We start from the raw sequence: 17,170 nt of genomic DNA on the forward strand, positions 1-17,170 counted from the left end.
GCAAATACCTTGTGAAGAGCTTTCTGTACAAACTGAAAACCACCATGCACCATCTGGGATAAGAGAGACTTTATAATGACAGTGTAGCAGCAGTCCATTACAAACGAGACTTCTTAAAATAGGCTTTAGACCTTTTCCATCACCTTTGTTTCTATAGGGTATTTTCATGGTGTATATATACAAGCTTGGGCCATGGACAGAACATTCTCTGTCCTGCTAGAAAGGAGAAAATTGGCATAAAGTAGAATTTTCCTGATGTCTTGTTACAATAGCACCGTTAGGGATGATGTATCTGTTATAGTGGCAAAACTGAGCTCCTACCTTGAATTCTAGAGAGACAAGTGTTGTGACCAGCACAGAGATGCAGAGAAAGCGTGGACTAATAAAACTAGCAAATGTCACCAGCTTATATTGCATGGAAATGATGTTTGTGTTCATATGGCAAATGATCACAAAATTTGTTGCCACGTAGTGTTTCACAGTGACAGGTTTCAGATTTCCTTGTAAAGGAGAACAGAACCATGGTTTTGCAGATAAAGAAAGTGATTTCAGAGAAGGGAAATGATTTGTGTGACATCACCAGTTGGCCAGTGGCGGATCTGAGGGCAAAGTCTCTTCATCTGAGAATTTTTCCTTTTCTAAAGACTGACCCCAGCAAACACAGAAATGTGAACCATAGAACAGCTCCACAAAGGCTGGAATTTGTCTGCTCTGGAGCCCAGGGAGTCCCTTCCCAGGCCTCGCACCCTGATGGATCCGCTCGCTTTTCATATGTGGGTGAGGGCACCCCTCATTTCTGACAAAGGTTACGGGGTGTTTTTGTGTATTCATCTTCAAATGAGTGTTGTCTGTGTCTCGTGCTACTCCGTACGGTGGTTAACTTCAATGCAGCACAGGGGCTGTGCCTATAACACAAAGGAAAAAGGACCTGGTGCTTCCCTTATGTGCATGGACCACTTGCCTTTCCAGCTGTGACGGGCAGCTGTTCCAGCTGTGGCTGGCGGGGTGTCAGCGATCGGGGAGCTCTGGTCCACGGGGTCCTCTGTCCATTGGGGATGAAGCACGATGTGATTGCACACTAATAGAGAAACTGAAGAAGTGAAATTGAAGGCTAAGAACTGTTTTGTCTGTGTACATTTGTTACAAGGTGCCTTCTGTAGTGGCCAATAAACAACTGAATTTTTTGCTTCAATGTCTGTGCAGGACACCAGCCATGATTGGATGCTCGTTTGTAGTAGACCGAGAGTATTTTGGGGAGATCGGCTTGCTCGACCCTGGCATGGAGGTCTACGGAGGAGAAAACATTGAACTGGGCATGAGGGTGAGTAGCAAAGAGGAGACTTTGTGTCATGTCCGTTTGCAAAGAAAGACAGGGAGCCCGCGGCCCCGCAGAACTGCCGTCTGACCCATGGGCTGTTGCACTGGATTAACTGGTATTGCAACACTATCTGGAACCGTCATGCCAGTAAATGAATGTTCCTGGCCCTGCTGGCCTTGAGAGAACTGATAACAGTCAGAAATCTGGTTTATTGGTTCATTCTGTCAGTGTCTGAACCCAATGAGACAGATTTTCCCCTTTCCCCATGGCTTTGCTTGTGCAAACAGCTGCACCAAGTCTTTGATGATGTTGAAGCTCGTGGCCAGGCTGGCAGAAGCCAGTTGTGATGTTCTACACACCACACGTGATGGATGCTGTGGTATTGTAAAACTTTAGAGGCCTTGGTGAGTAAGGACTATGGGCACAGGTATTGGGTCCTGTACAGGTATTGGGTCCTGTGGGACAGGTCAGTGCATCAGTCCACCCTGCGTCTGGACAACAGGAGGTCTGATACTTGTGACCCTTGTTTTGAAGGTGGTGCTTGCCAGAAAGTCCTTCTGAAGTCCAAGCAACGTGTCTTTGCTTAGCACTTGAAAATTAGGTCATTTATTGTTGCATAAACACAGTTTCCTCGTTATAAAGCTGACTGTTTAATTGTCTTCCCCTTACTCTTTATTCCCTGGCCCACAGTATCACGTCCCCAGTGCAAGTGATGTGCTCGTTAAAGCATAGGTTCTGCTCATGGTGAAACACCGAACATCAAACGAGTCCGTTCTTTACCTGCCTGTTTCTGTTAAAATGGCTACAAACTCCTTCACACCCCTGGGCTGAGGAAGAAGGTCATTGCCACAAGAGTTTATTTTCGTATTTGTTATTCCAGCATCGCAAGAGGGATAGGGTTTGTAATGTGGCCGTGTGAATACACTGCTCATGCTTAAAGGTTCGGAATTCACACAGGGACAGAAAAACTGCTACCACAAATCATCCAATTTTCCTTAAGAGGGTCAGGCTATTACCAGGATTGTGTGAGCTTTCCTTTATCATCCTGCAGGGCTTGGAGCTGTTTGAAGCTTTTTCCACATGGCTGCTCCCAGAATAGATTGAACGCTCTGCCCAAACTCTGCGTAGCTGATGAATGAGCTTCCTTGGCAATATGAAAGCTGTCGCTCTTCCTCAGACGAGAAGAACTCGCTGAGTACGATTAGGGCTCCTGCTAGAAAGAGGCAAAGGTTTTAATAGGATTATGAAATGTCACTTGCTTGAAGAGACCAGGATTTGAAGTGAGCGAGAACAGGTTTTCAGGGGTAGGAAACTTGTGAAATCTGCAGGAGCCCAGGGTTGAGGATCCGGCTCTTGTTCTTCGGGGCTTCTGTTTGTTTGGGGTTGGTTGGTTTGTTTGGTTTTTGCTTAGTGGTTTTTGTTTCCCTATAAAGAATAATTCAGCCTACTGTTTGAAAAAGGCTTTATGAGAGTCCAGGACTATGAGTGAGCTCGTTCTGACATAACCTGTATGTCCATAGCATGGATCTCTTAGTCTGTTTTCAGCCTAGCAAGGTGAGCAATACCCAGTGTCTGCCTCCCAGTTTGCAAGTCCTGCGCGTGTTGCCCTCTGTGTGTCTTTCGGAGCTGTCAGAAAGCAGCAGCGTGAACATGCGCTGGAGCTTCCTCCCCGTCCTCTGGGGTATTTCTGAAATCACTGGCAATTTACAAAGCTGCTTTTGGTTGGTTTTTTAATCTCCAGAATCTCAGAGTCGCACAGAATCGCTCCCGTCCCAAGGGCCGGTGTCACCCACGTGTGACTCTGCTTGGGTGGAGCAAAGAAATACACCAAAGGGAAGGAGCAAACAGATGAATGAGTGGAGAAATAATACAACAATAAATCAGAAGATGCTGGGGAAGTGGTGGCCCGTGTTTGGCTGAAAACAGTTTGAAACACCTGTAACAATAATCCTTTAAACTTTTTTGCAAACTATTATCATGTTACTGCTAAAAGAAAAAGGATTAGGCTTGGAGTGTCTGAATTAGATTACATTGCATGTAATGAACCCTCATTTAAATTGTTTTAATAAAGTGAAATAGGGAAAGTCAGTGAAACTAATGAGCTGATTTGGGAGAATGCTGTTTGATAACTCAGCTAATCCCTCTTAAATCTATTGTTTATTAAAAAATCATCATCTTGGGTATTCCTCTATTGACTTTTCCTTTTTTAAAATTCCATAGATGGAAATATTTCAATAATTAACCTAAGTGCTTTTCTGTATTGAGTAAGCGGTGCATAAACCGACTGGCCTTACCACTTCTGCTGTAAATATTTAGGGCTCTGCAGCTCTTTTTTTTTAATTAATATTATTTTTGGTATAAGGTTCATATTGGTTCGAGCTGTGACGTTCTCCTAATGCGGCTGCTTTGCAATGAGGCCAGTGTCTGTTTGCTGAGCTCAGGAGATTCTGGTTGGGCTGAGAAAAAGCACCAGCTGTTCCAAGAAATGAAAGGGAGATGGACGTGATTGAAGGCTTGTGAGGAAATTGGTGGGCACTTATACAATGTCATCTTGTCCTGTATTTTTCAAAGACGACAGTTTCACTGCAAGGTGGATAAATACCGGACTGAATTCTGTTATGGACAAAGGGCGCTGTTCTCAGATCTGCCTCGTCCACACACCGCCCCCTTTCCATTTCGGCCCTGGTTTATCTGTCCTCTTCCCAACCTGGAGGCACAAATAAAGCAAAGGATGGCGATTTCTCCCGCAGCAGAGCCGTGCGTGTGGCTGTGCCTGAAGAAGAGCCCTAAACTCAGCGCAGATCACGTTCGTCTTGGCCGCTGCTGGACATGGAATGGGGTCTCTGCCCTGTAGTACAGAGCGATGTCCCAATGGTAAGAGGAGTTCAAGCCACGCTCCTGTGTAGAGGAACAGGGAACCCTCCAAGTGAGGGTCCCAAACGATAACCCTGTAAGAACCGCATGTTTGCAAGTGTCATTTGAGTGCCCTTCCTAGTGGGAGCTACAGATAATTGTTTAGAAAGGGATCATATAAACATGAAAAGCCCAGTTTATGATTTGGCCTGATACAGGCGGTTTATGACGCGTCTTTTTATAGTGAGCCATTAATCATTGCACTGAGGATCTCTCTCTCCCCTGGTGCTCCTGTGATAAGGTGAATGAATTGCTGTTCTTTTTATTTTGTACCCATCAACTGTAATGGTGGGTGGGAAGAAATCACACATTTATTTTAAAGGATGCTCTCGTACAAATAAAATTCTGCTCCCACCATTAAGAATGCAAACAAAATAAATAAAAACTATATTGCCACGTTGACAACTGAAAGCAAAGCTTTTTTATGGCCAACATCAACTTTAAAAAGAAAATCATTATACTTTCCAAACTTATGCTATAATGCCCAGCTTTACTTTCTTTAAAAATAGATGAACTCCAGTTTCTCTGCAGAGAAATGCTAATGGTGGATTGTTGAGTAGTGAATCCTTGACCTGGTTTTATTACCTGTAGCCAAGGAGATTTGGATTCTCTTGAGCAGTCGGTGTTTTAAATACAGATTCTGGGCTGGTGTGCGGCAATAAAAACGTCAGCGGGTTATGTACAGCAAGCGTTAATTGTGAGTTCTGGACAATGCTGCTTGGGCTCCGTGATTCATGAGGCTCCCCCGGTCCTGGCGCTGGGAGATGAGCACAAACCCCATTCGGGAGTGTTTCTCAACATTTTGAGGTTTTTTCCCAACATGCTGTGGTAAAATACAAGTGAAAATTGTACAAAAATACAGGTTAATCAAAATGCCTTATTTCTGTAAATCCAAAAACCCTTCACTTTTATTTTGACCTTTCCCAAGCAGTAATTTGTAGTATAAATTGACTGTGTTTCAAATGAAAACTTCTAAAGAAGTCCTTTCAATTTGAAGGCATTTAATGCCCTCGTTGGTGTTGACAAACCCTCGCGGCCGCTGGCGCCTGCAGGGGCAGTGGCCTCTGTCCTCGGACACGCCTGTTCACTGCACTGTGATAAAGCAGCGTTTTCCGTATGAAGTTAATGCTATCCAAACATTTCTGAGCAGTTCTCCCCTGAACTCTGCACTACTTCAGCAAAATCCTGGTAAGTGATGTCATCTCCTGTTATTGGGAGCCGCCAATTGCAGCGATCTCGGTGATCGATTTCCTAGGTCGCAGCCTATGAGATAAGCCATGTTAGTAAAGGTGTCCTCTTTTTCATCTCCGGTTTAATTCAGCGTTTTTGTGGGCATTTCCAAAGGTAAAAGCATGTTAAGCTGGTAAATCAAGCATTAAGAACTCAGGAAAGGACTGAATTCATGGTGCCTGGATTACGTTAATTCACAGCTCCTTTCCCTCCTCTGCCCGTCCGACATCACCCGTGTTTCAAACCGGAGGGTTTTCCGTGTGAAGGGTCTCCCCATGAGGAAGAGAGGAACATAAAGCTAAGCCAAACAGCTACAACATGGCCCTCGTCATGTTCCCACTGAGAGTAATTAGGTTTTTCTCCTACCAGTTCATTTATATAGTCTTAATTGCACTCCAAACGGGATGCGTGATCTTGTTTCTGGGGAGAGAATCCAGCTCCCTACCTGTCTGCAATGTCTTTGAACCACAGCGTGCTCTTTTCTTTTTTCTTTTTATTAAATTGAAAATAACTGTAACCTCAAATGGAAAACAATGTTTTCATCAGAACATAGTCCAGTGGTGCTCTAGCATGAAATTGCCAGCAAACTGCAGGACTAGAGCTTGTGAATACCGTTAAAAACACTTTCTAAAGTGGGAACATTGGAAATAGCTCAGAAAAGAGCATCTGGCCATTTGACTTCAATATCACATCATGCTCCATCGAGTGTAGCATTTCATGTTACAAACTCTTTCATGTACTAGGACATTATAAAAGCACAAGGCTGGGAATTTCAGAAAGAGATCAACAGCAAGAGAACTGAGGGAAGGAAAATGCTTCCTTGGTCTTTGCTGCTTTCTTCTCCGCCGCTTTCCTGCAGGTTTAATCTAAACCTAACACAGGTGCCTCCGCAGCAGCCAATGGGAACCGAATGAGGGGAAACGTTGAGCCTGCTGATTGTGTTGAGGTTCAAAGAGGTTTCACTTGCCTAATGAGGACACTGAACCAAAAGCCTGCAGATCAGCTACGGCTGGTCAGAAGCTTTCTGATGCAACATATTTTCTATTGCAAAATAATAACTCGTCCAGAACTCCAAGTGTTGTGTAGAACTCTCCATTTTGCTGCTGATTACCAAAAGCCTGGCTTGTGCTGTTGGGTGCCCAGGTGTCGGTCCTTGGCCGGGTCTCAGTACACCTGCCACAAAGGTTCTTTGATCTTTTTAGAACCACTTTGATCGTCTTTCAGAATTCTTCAAAAGTATATATGTCACTGCTGGGGAAAACATCTTATTTTCATTCAAAAAAATGAAATGCAGAAGTGTTCCGGGACATCAATTGTTCCCAGAGCAGGGGGATGCCTGTTCTCTGATTGCCCATTTGACAATCTGCCCAGGTGGTTCTTGTTTTTCTGGGGATGAGGGGTTTAATCTGGCCCTGTGGGGAGCACATGGGGCTGTGAGGACGGGACGGTCCTGCCGGTCTGAGCTGCTGTGCTTGCAGCAGGGCGCTGGCTTGGGCCGGTGTCCTGTGTGCAGGTCCATGACCCACACCAGCAGCCCAGGTGGGTCCTGGGGGAGCAGCCGGGGATGTGGGACCCACGGCCCGAGCTGTGGCCGGAGGTCCCCGGGAACCGGTGCTGCGGGGAGGGGTCGCATGGGAACCGTCCTCCAGGCAGAGCATTGCGCTTGGGAAAGCGTCCTCAGCCTCAGCGCTGAGCTCGTGGGCTCGCAGGACCATCCAGCCCTGACTTCAGTGTCTGCAGGTGGGATTGTAGATGTTGAAGTGTATAACTTGCCATGTGTGGCTGAGGTGTTACCTTTGTAGAAAATCCAAGTCACCGTTGTTTATGATGTTAAGCAGAGGCACAGAAATCCTTACCACTGGTGAGTGGAAGTGTCCTTGTCACATAAATGTGAAGAAACCAGAGCTGATCTTTGACGAGCTGTGGGTTTGGAGGGGGGTGCCCTTGTGGTTTGGGTTTGTTTTGATTCTGCCTGCAAAACTTCAGGAGGTAATGTGACATTTTTTACTGTATTTTTTGCAATCTGCTGTAGAAATGTCTAACTGACTAATAATTATCCTTGCCATAGCGTTGCCTGAGTAGAGCAAAGCGTTTTGAGCTGACCTGTGTGACAGGTGCCTCCGAGCTGAGGAGCGAGAAAGGAATAATGTGTGTACCTGTGTCGCTGAACAAAGCTTCACTCCTTAGTGCCAGAAAATTATATCATTATCTGTGCTGTATGTAATACACAGGGGAAAAAATAGCAACTTAACACCATGCATGAAAGAGACAAACTATTTTCTGTTGAAGGCGGCAGCAGATTAGTCACCAATGAGAAACGTGTCATGCAAGTCTTCTGTAAATCTGTTTTTAATGGTCTGTGTAGTGCAATGGGAATATTCACCCCAAAGGAGCCCCCAGCCAGGGCCGCTGTGCTGTGTAGCAGGTCAAGCACTTTAAACAGTTCCAAGATAGTCTCTCTCAAGTTTTGTTTCCTACATAAGAAAAATAGGGAAACAGGTTGGCTGAAATGCTTTGTTAGCGCGTTAATCGTAACTTGCATCGCTCCATAGGAAGTTTCGCTGCTTGAGTTCTGGAGCCGGTCTGGATCCATCCAGACAAATTACTTTTGCATCCCCATTCGTCGTTGTTTCTCTCCCATGAGCGTGGCACTGTTAAACATATATATATAACATGCACAAATGTTTTGATCGAAATGCCAGCTACTTTTCTTCCAATGCAATGAAAGTGCATAGCTAGCTAAAAGAAAGGAAAAACAAACATAAGACAGCATATCTGTCATTTCTGTTTCTAGGCTTATAAAAGGCAGATCTCACTGAAAAATCATATTTAAAATGACATACAGAATTTATAGTGTGAGAAATGCAGCCAAGGAGAACCCAGACAAGCATCAGAATCCGCCTGCAAAATCTGCGTTAGGTGCAAATGAGTATTACATATTCAAGTGTTTTGGCTGTAATGAAATAATCTATTTGCATGTTTCGGTAAAACTGTAACTGCATATTTCTAGCTCAAATACCACTTAGATCTCCTCTGAATCTCTGGTAGCATGTCATTTACACAAATACCTTCTTATCAGCAGCAAAACAAACAATGAATAACTTCAAAGCTCGTTCTGGGAGTTTATCCAAGGGGAAACTGAGGCAGGCAGCCTGTGTCCTCATGGGATGGTAGAGAGTTATTTGACAGCAAAACCCAGGTTGAAAGTATTTTGAATATACTTTGTTGTATTTCTCTGCTAATTGTTCTGAACTCAAGGCCTGAAATGACGACGGGAGGTTCCAGCACAGGCCCGCGTTACACCCGCTCCTCTCCCTCACCCTTTTCACCCCTCAGCAAGAATGCTTTGACTCCTGAACGCTGCTCTGTGGGAATCTGCAGGTACAAGCTGCACTGACGCACGTGCTGGATCCGCGTTGTTATCGGTGCTGTTCCCTGCCCATGTGGTTCATCCTCCCGCGCTCGTGGTCCAGCGCTGGTTGCCCTGATGTTGTGCCGTTAGCCCAGAGCCGTGGACAAGCTCAGCTCCACTCAGCTGCAGTCCAAGGTCAAATGGGACTTTAAAATATGACTAAACGTCAGGGTTTGCTGGCACATCGATCTCAGGCTTTGATTACTGCCAGATCACATGAATAAATTAGCCTTGACAGGTGCGATAAATTGTACAGACTACTGATCTCGAACAGTAAATGTTAAAGAAGGACATGGTTGGCGTGGAGGGGAAAATACTCCCTGCAGATGCTTGTGTTAAATGAGGTGCTCGAGGGCGATCTCCAGGCTGGAAGAGGCCTTTTGTTCATTTGGGATTCCGTGCCGAGCGGGGACACGTCTCCTCTGCAGCATCGAGTCCCCTGTCAGGAGTTGGGGTTATGGAGCCTTATGGAGCCGGAGCTCAGCTCGGCTGCCCATCCGCCCGGGCGGCTGGTTCGGGGGGACACCAGAAACGGGGCTCTCGGTGAGATAAAACAAACATGGGGGCGCTGGAACTACCTCTTCATATGCTGTAATCCTATACCGAACACTGCCTGGGTGTGATTAGTTTGCTTGTCAGATCTTTCCTATACAGGGACTTTTTATTTGGAAACCAATGCAGATATTCAGAGAAACTTGCATGGTTTATAGTACGTGTTTTCTTCTCTGTGATTTTCTGTATGACCTGAGATTCTTCATTTCCCTTCTATGCATAGTTTAAATATTAACAATATCAATTACTGCATTTTTCTTTTTAAATAAGGAACTCTTTAGGGGCTTGTTTCTTTTTTGGGGGGACGGTTTGTTTGTTTTTTTTGTGGTGGGTTTTTGTGGGGTTTTTTTTGTTGCTAAATGACCATGTGGAAATAATTTGAGTCTAGGGTATTTTTTTCCAATACCACTTCATTTATGTCTCTCTATCTAAGAACTTTCAGCTTTCTTATATCTAGAATCAAATATTACGATGCTTTCCAATATAAGACACATCAGAAAGCCAGACTTTGTCATGAACATGTAACCATGTCCTGCTATTCCCTTTATTAAACACGCCCTCTCTGCAGCATCACACGCACATTCTGTCTCCACATCTGGATAACTCGTCTGCCCGTTTGTGTACGTGCCTGTGTATACGTGTTTATATGTACGCAGAGGCCATGGACCAGGGCGTGGTTTGGGTCGTTCCTTTTCTCAGGGATGCTGTGAGACTGTCGGATGTTTGCTGAACCACTGAACTTCATAGGAGAGTTCATATAAAATGCATTATTTCAAATAGAGAAGCATTTTTTTTCCAAAACCAGAAAGGTATGGAAATGCTGTATTTCGTAGCAAAGGAATTAAAGAGAGAAACTGTTTTGGTTTCAATTAATTTTGCAAAATGAAAGTCAAACAGATTCTTTAAATTAGGTGGGGTTTAAATTTTCATTGTGAACACTTTGCATAGCTCTGATTATCTTAGCTACAAATGTATGTTCATTACTTTTGCACATAAAGTGTTCTGTTAATACACACAATCAATAACATATGTATAATTTAAAAGGGACTCTTATAAATCCGTTGTGTACACGCCAGACTGTTTGTGTGCTCTGACAAACATGCACTCTCGATATACGTGTAGTGATAGACTGCAAAGGAAGAGGTTACAAAAAGGTTTTCTACTTCCACAGGAATTCCTGTATGTAGAAATAAGGTGATGTGGCCGGGGTAGAAGGGGAGAAGGGTGGGAGGCAGAAAGGGCCGTCCCTATCACAAGGGATCCATCCCGCACTGTGTGTGGTCAGAACAGCAATGAGGAAAAGAAGGTAAGATAGGGTATGTTGGTGGAAATGAGGGTCAGCCATAGTGCTGGGTGGTGAGAAGCAAATTGCCTGATACGGAGGATTCTGAGAATCATATAGAAGCTCTTGAAAGATTCGCCAGTGCAGGCAGGTGGCTCCAAGCCTCAGAATGTGTGCTTTTCTGATTACTGGTATTATTAACAAAAATGTTTACAAAGCGGTTGGGAAGAGGATGAAGATTATACTGTGAGAGCCAGGGAAGTGTTGTGCTAGACTTAGGCAAAGAAGCTGCCAAAGTAAACAGATAAAAGCGATAGCATTTCTAGGATCAGGGCTGCTCGAACACGTGCCGGATGAGATGAGGAGGGATTTGCTCCTAAGAGTCGAAGCATCTTCAGTCTGAAAGGCTGCACAGATTATTTAGGACATGTTTTTGCATGCCTACAAAAGGGCTTCTCAGTCTTTCTGCTCACCGTGTCTGTTGTTTTCAGAACTTGTAAACAGTAATTCTCAAACGGTAAACCTTTAACACTTCAGAGTAAGCCAAAAGATGAACCCTCAGGGACTTTTTGTGCCATACAATATTCTGTTGTGAGGATGGATTCACATGATTAAATGTGGCTGTGTGATTTGCATATATTGAACTGCTCTGCTTCCTCCCCATTAATCCAGCTGTCCAACGCAAATGCCACGTTCTCAGTGGTGTGTTGGCTCTGGCCAGTATGTCCGGTTCTTCTGCACCCTTCCCGGCTCAGCTCCTGCGGGCTCAGCGCTGCTGTGGACACCAGAGCCTTCAGCACCCGAGCAGCCCCCTGGAAAGCTGGTAAATGTCTTTCTCAATGGATGTTCAAAGTCAGGGGAGCATTAGAGGTCTGGGGAGTTTGTTCCTTAAGAGGAGAAACCTCAACTAGATGAGAAGGAGAGGGGAAAAAAAAGCCTTTTCAATAAAAAAGCTTAAGCAGGAGTCCCCTCTGTGACATGAAATGATACTCTAAAGGAAATGTTATCATTTGAATTTAAATTAATTCAGAGGAAAAGTAGAAGAGGCTTATGTTTTACAGGGAGAAGAGCCATTGGTCATAGGGCCTTCCTTTGGCTTCATCTCTGACTCTAGAAAGACGGTGCAGTAAAGTCCTCTAGAGATGCTCCGTGTTTGGAGGAAAAATTTGAAAGGGGCAACTGTTATCATCAGTCTGAGACACAGTGTCCCTACTTGCAGCTCCCCTTTTGTTTGATGTGTGTCTAAAGGGGACTCTTTGGGTGTCCATTTCAACAGGCCTTGGTTGCCGGAGAAGATGAGCCTTCCTTTTCAAGGAGAATTTAATTCTCTGTCAACTTGGCTGCCCAACAACAGGAGCACTCGGTCAGCAGTGTCTCCTAGTGACTGACAGTCAGTGAGGCGCTCTAGAGTGACAAGTTAATATTTTTCTACATATCCTTTAGCTAGGTTTGAGTGACACCCATGGATTGGCTTTTGATGCCAAACACTCCAGAAAGTCATTTATAAGACGCTGTGTACATCTCGTATGAGTGTGAGATGAAGTGGTAGGTGTCATTTACCATGACAATGTGTTATCTAGATTCCCAGCCCATATTTTAGACTTGTGTGTAATGTACATTCTGCTATATGTGGGCATCAGGAATCAAGGAGCCTGAGAAATTGCTGTTAGGGTTCATTTTCAGAGTAGTGTCTGGCATTGTGGCTGGGCAATTCCCGTTAATATTAATAGAAATTTAGCAAATAAATCTCCTTTAATAACTTCCAGAAAATTTACCCTTAATGTGCCTTACATTTCAATATGCTGATCTGTGATTCAAAATTCCATTTGAGAACGGTAGTGTGATATATATAATAACAAGAGATGTACAAAAATCAGTAGGATGCGTGTTTCTACATGGCACTGGAGGCTTACAGTACTTTTAAATCAAAGCATCCTAGAATCCTATTAAAGCAATCCCCTTTAACCTTAAGGATTGATTTTTTCCTAAGTGATCCACAGGGGATTTGGCTGTTAAATTTCCATTAATGGTAATGGGATTCGCAATATTACAAAGCAAGTTCCCCACAAGTCATGCTGAAATTCTGCCCCCTGCAGCAATTAATCATGCCCCTTGGGATCATTAATGGAAATATGAAGCAAATTATCTGGCTAATCATGATATGTTACCAGTTGCCTCTCCTTCAATCATTGATTGCAGGCTGGTTAAAGCCAGCTCGCAGTTTTAAGATTTTATAGGTGAGTGACACAAGTCTGGGTGTCCTGTGGTGGTTGTGAATGCCAAGGCGTCTGCAGCTCACAGCACGTACCAAGGTTTGCAAGTAGCACGTCCTCATCCTTCCCTGTCTTCCATCTCTTGGTGTGATGTTTTAGCTTCTCTCTGACTTGCATCCCTTGCATCAGGTCCTGCAGGTGCTTCCCATGAGGACCATTCTCCCCATCGCTTTTACCAGGGTGTCCTGCTGCAGTTCTGCGTGTCCTCGTTCTGCCCAAGGCAGGGGCTTTGTGCTTGCTTCTGCTCTTCTGGGAGTCTGCGTTTTCAACCTGTGCTGTGAAAATGGGTAAACTAGACGGAGCGCTGTGCTTGTGCTGGAGTGTGTTAGCAGAAGCCTTGGCTCTGTCCTTAAATCTGTTCTTGTGCTGCCTGATAGCATAAATGCACTTACCCCGTCTTGTCTGCCCTGTTTTGCAGGGAGCGTTGTCCCGAGTCGCGGGCTGGTTGGTTGTAGCCGCCAAGGTCACCCCTCAGAGTGCTGGAAAGAGAAGAACCACTCCAGCGTATTAGCTAAAGAGTTCGCTCCTCACTCTCGCTCTACTTAAATGTTAAAGACAGCAAGCTATAAAATTTACCCTTTCTTAAAATTTACGCTTGGCTAAATCTAAGTCTCTTAATTGATTGGTTTGGGGCTTTTTTTCTCACTGGTGTTCTGTGAAGCCTTAACATGCTGCCAAAGTGCAGCCCTGGTTAGGCAGCACAGTCAACTCGAGGATATTGTTCCATGAACATTATAGTGTTATGGTCAAGCTAACCAGCAAACATGCAAATCCAGGAGTGCCCTGCAAAATCAATAGTGTTTCTTCAGACACAACACTGATTTATAGCCACGCTGCATGGCTGTGTCACTTTCCTGATGAATTCTGCGGTGTGCAGAGGTGCACTAAACAACAGAGATAAATACTGGTGTGCAAAGGAGCATAATACAAATTTATAGCCATAACAGAATACAGAGTGCAGATGTTTTGCATGTAACCAAGATTGGTTTATGAGCGTTTGCAGGCAGTGGTATCTGTGTGCTAACAAAGGGCTGGTTTTTGATGGAACTCGAAACTTTTAACAACATGTTTTGGCACCATCCAAGGGGCAGTGTACCTGGGGCAGTGTCTGCTGTGTACCCGAGTACATGTGCTTCAGCTCTTATTGGGAGCTGTCTGATGGTATAGGTTGGGTGTTGGAAAGGGAGAATCCTCAGGTTCACCTGAGTGACTCTGGAGCAGAGATGTCATTGGAAATGGAACACTTACCGGAGCACTTGGGCAATTTCAAAAATCCCTCCCGGAATGTGTATTAAGTTAGTTGGGCACCGACATCTTGAACAGCTTCTCATTGTCCTACTCTGTCGTTTGGCAAGAAAACAGTTAGTGCCTAATTATTAATTTTTACATACTCAGAAGCTTATTTCTGCAGAAGTCTTGTTGGTTTGGTTTGTTTTTTTCTTACTGGGGAAAATGAACCGATTCCATTATGCTATGTTTCCATAGGGACCCTTACTAATGTACATAGTATACTACAGTTGATGGCAAGTGATGATAAGCCACTCATACCACTGGGAGCTCTGGAATGGGTGGTTTACAAAGCCGGGTAACTCATGAAAGTCTGTAAACAAGACGCTCCATAGAGTAGCAGAGTGACAGAATTTTGGCTCCAAGCTTGAGGCTGTTTGGCTGGTATTGGAGATCCATATAACATCCTTCCCTCCTGGCATCTGCTACTCTGAGAAGGTTCAGCTCGTTGCTATAACAAATCTCAGCCAAGCGTGGCTGCAGTCCGTGAATGCTGGATGGATGGTCTTACTGGAGCATCTCGGAACTTGGTCTGATGTTCGTGGGTGCTACCAGACAAGGCCTCGATGGTCATTTGCCACTCCCCGACTCCAGGCAGGGTACGAGTGCTGATTTGTAGTTAATGCAGGTGATCTTTGTAGCCTTTCTGATCAATTCAACCTAATTAAAGGAGTAATTCTCTGGGTTTAGGACCAATTTACCTTTCCGAGATGGTGTGAATGCCTGCAGCTCAACTAATAATGAGGTAACATCTTAGAGCCAATTAAGTGAAAATGAATCAGTAGAGCCCATTAAACTTGATAAAGTTCAATAAGAGAAGGAGCAGGTGAATTTTTCCTTGTTAGAAACTCTGGTGTTTTATGGAAAGTGAGAAACCTCAGTGCAGCTTCTCCACTGCAATGTTGGGCTCTGTGTTCTGAAAGCAGCCCAGCTCCCTTAGCTTCAGCATCCTGATGTTTCCTAAAACTTCTTAGGGCTTAGGGATTCAGAACAGCCTCTAAGTCATCTTTTTCTGAATGTTTTTTTAGCAAATTTTCTTGCAGATCAGCCCTTGTCTGTGAAAAGATTCTATTAATAAAACCAGCTGTGGAACAGGAAGACAGAATAGTGTTATTAGTAACTGCAAAACCCTTTCAAAGCACTATTCATCATTGAAATAATTTACTAAATGATTTCTGAGAATAACTATTAATTAACTGGCAAGAATGAGCCCCATTAACATTTGTTTACTGCACTGTGCATGTTGGCCTTGGGGACTCAGACCAGAAGAGGGATGTGTTGAAGAGATGCAGAGGGACAGGTTTTAGCTGTCCCTTCCACGGGCAGAACATCGCGGTTGTTCCCAGCGCGAGAGCTGGTTGGGGTTGAGGTCAGACACGAAGGGGCAGGACAGGTCTGTTTGAGACCCAGTTCTGTTATTCCAGCCCCGGGAGCAGAGCGCCCTGGGCACGGCTCCTCGGGGCTGGCGCCTCGGGGGCGTCACAGGACGACATGGATCAGCTTGTTTTCCAGTTTCCCATTTGAAGCGACGGAATAAAGAAGAAGTATATTGTATTTACCTGAATACTAAAACAACTGACCACACAGTGGCAGCCTTTGTTACCATAACTTGGCCAGTTCAGAGAGGATTAGTAAAGCTGGGGGTGAACTTGAAAAGGCTGTTCAGAGCATCAGTGTTAGCAAGTAATATAAACCTCAGACTCAATCCATTCGATCTTTTAATGCAACATATCTATTAAGACTTAAGATGGGTTTTCTCAGCACATGCTGTGTGATCTGCACTTTTTTTTCACAAAGGGAGAAAAACCTAACTGATTAATTCAGATATATGAACAAAACTGGTAATCGTGTCTTATGCTTCCTTGTTGTGTGCAAATGGGAGAAGACAGCTAGACATGTGATAGCTTGTTGAATCTATGGCATTATTTTCAATGCCAAGATCTGAATCAGAAACCTAATGGTGCATTAGTTTACAGGTTAATTTCTTGTTAACGCGTTATTATACACATCTTGTAAGCAGGTGCTGTGGACAGCAATTCCAAGCGAGTCGGTCTGGTCGGGTGTATGAGCCACTTTCGGGACGTCTGCACAGCAAGGATCGGTGCTGCCGTCATTTTGCAGAGTTGTGGTGCGGGGGGTGTTGTGTGGGGTGGTTTTCCTTGTTTGTTTGTTATAACAAATCCCGGATGGGGTATGGTAGGTCGGCAAAGTGTAAAGAGCTTCATGTGCGCTTGTTCCAAGTGTATTGGTGAAGCTGTTTTCCTCTTTGCCTTTCGTCTCTGTGTTTACCGACTCCAGGTCTAGGTTGCTTCTCCAGCTGACATTAATGCATTTCACTGTTCACAGTGTTTCACTTCAGCATTTCAAAAAGGCAGCAGTAAACTGTTCACTCACATCAACACTAAAGACTAAATCACTTCTCTCAGTTACGTGTCTGTGACAAATCTCAGTGTGTTTCCAGGATCTGACGCATCCTTCCAGTGAAGATGTTAAAGAAACTAATGTCTTGCTGATTTGATTCAGAAAGAGAGAATCGATTCAAAGTGTGAAGTTAACATGTGTGCACAAAGTGGCTTTGGATTGCTAAACCGTGATCTTCAATGTAAAGCCATTTACACCTGAGTTAGAGCTTTCATAGCAGTCTGATATGTTTATTTAATTACATACATTCACTTTGTTATCTTTTAATTAACCAAGCTTAATTATTTTAGTGTTGACAAGCCCTCAAATACCTGGATCAAAAGGGAAAATGTCAGATAGTGTCCGGCAGCACTAAAACCCTTACGTGGGTTTTCTGTTGTACTGTGATCACATAGTGAGACAGGGGACGTGACCCGGGCTCCGTGACTTTAGTCCATGCATAGGTTTATGTGCCAGACCACAAGGACCCCTGAAGGCTCTAG

General features: G+C 44.3%; 1 protein-coding gene across 11 annotated transcripts in view; it reads left to right on the top strand.

The window, feature by feature from the left end:
• GALNT9 (polypeptide N-acetylgalactosaminyltransferase 9) overlaps positions 1–17,170 on the top strand; it is a 395,114-nt gene that overhangs the window by 344,550 nt on the left and 33,394 nt on the right. For all 11 annotated transcript variants that reach the window (XM_065033318.1, XM_065033315.1, XM_065033317.1 and 8 more), the window contains one exon: positions 1,204–1,321. In XM_065033318.1, the coding sequence (XP_064889390.1) occupies positions 1,204–1,321 (118 nt within the window). The remainder of the gene's footprint in view (positions 1–1,203; positions 1,322–17,170) is intronic.

Source organism: Columba livia, chromosome 17 (assembly GCF_036013475.1).
Source record: "Columba livia isolate bColLiv1 breed racing homer chromosome 17, bColLiv1.pat.W.v2, whole genome shotgun sequence".
Lineage (NCBI taxonomy): Eukaryota > Metazoa > Chordata > Aves > Columbiformes > Columbidae > Columba > Columba livia.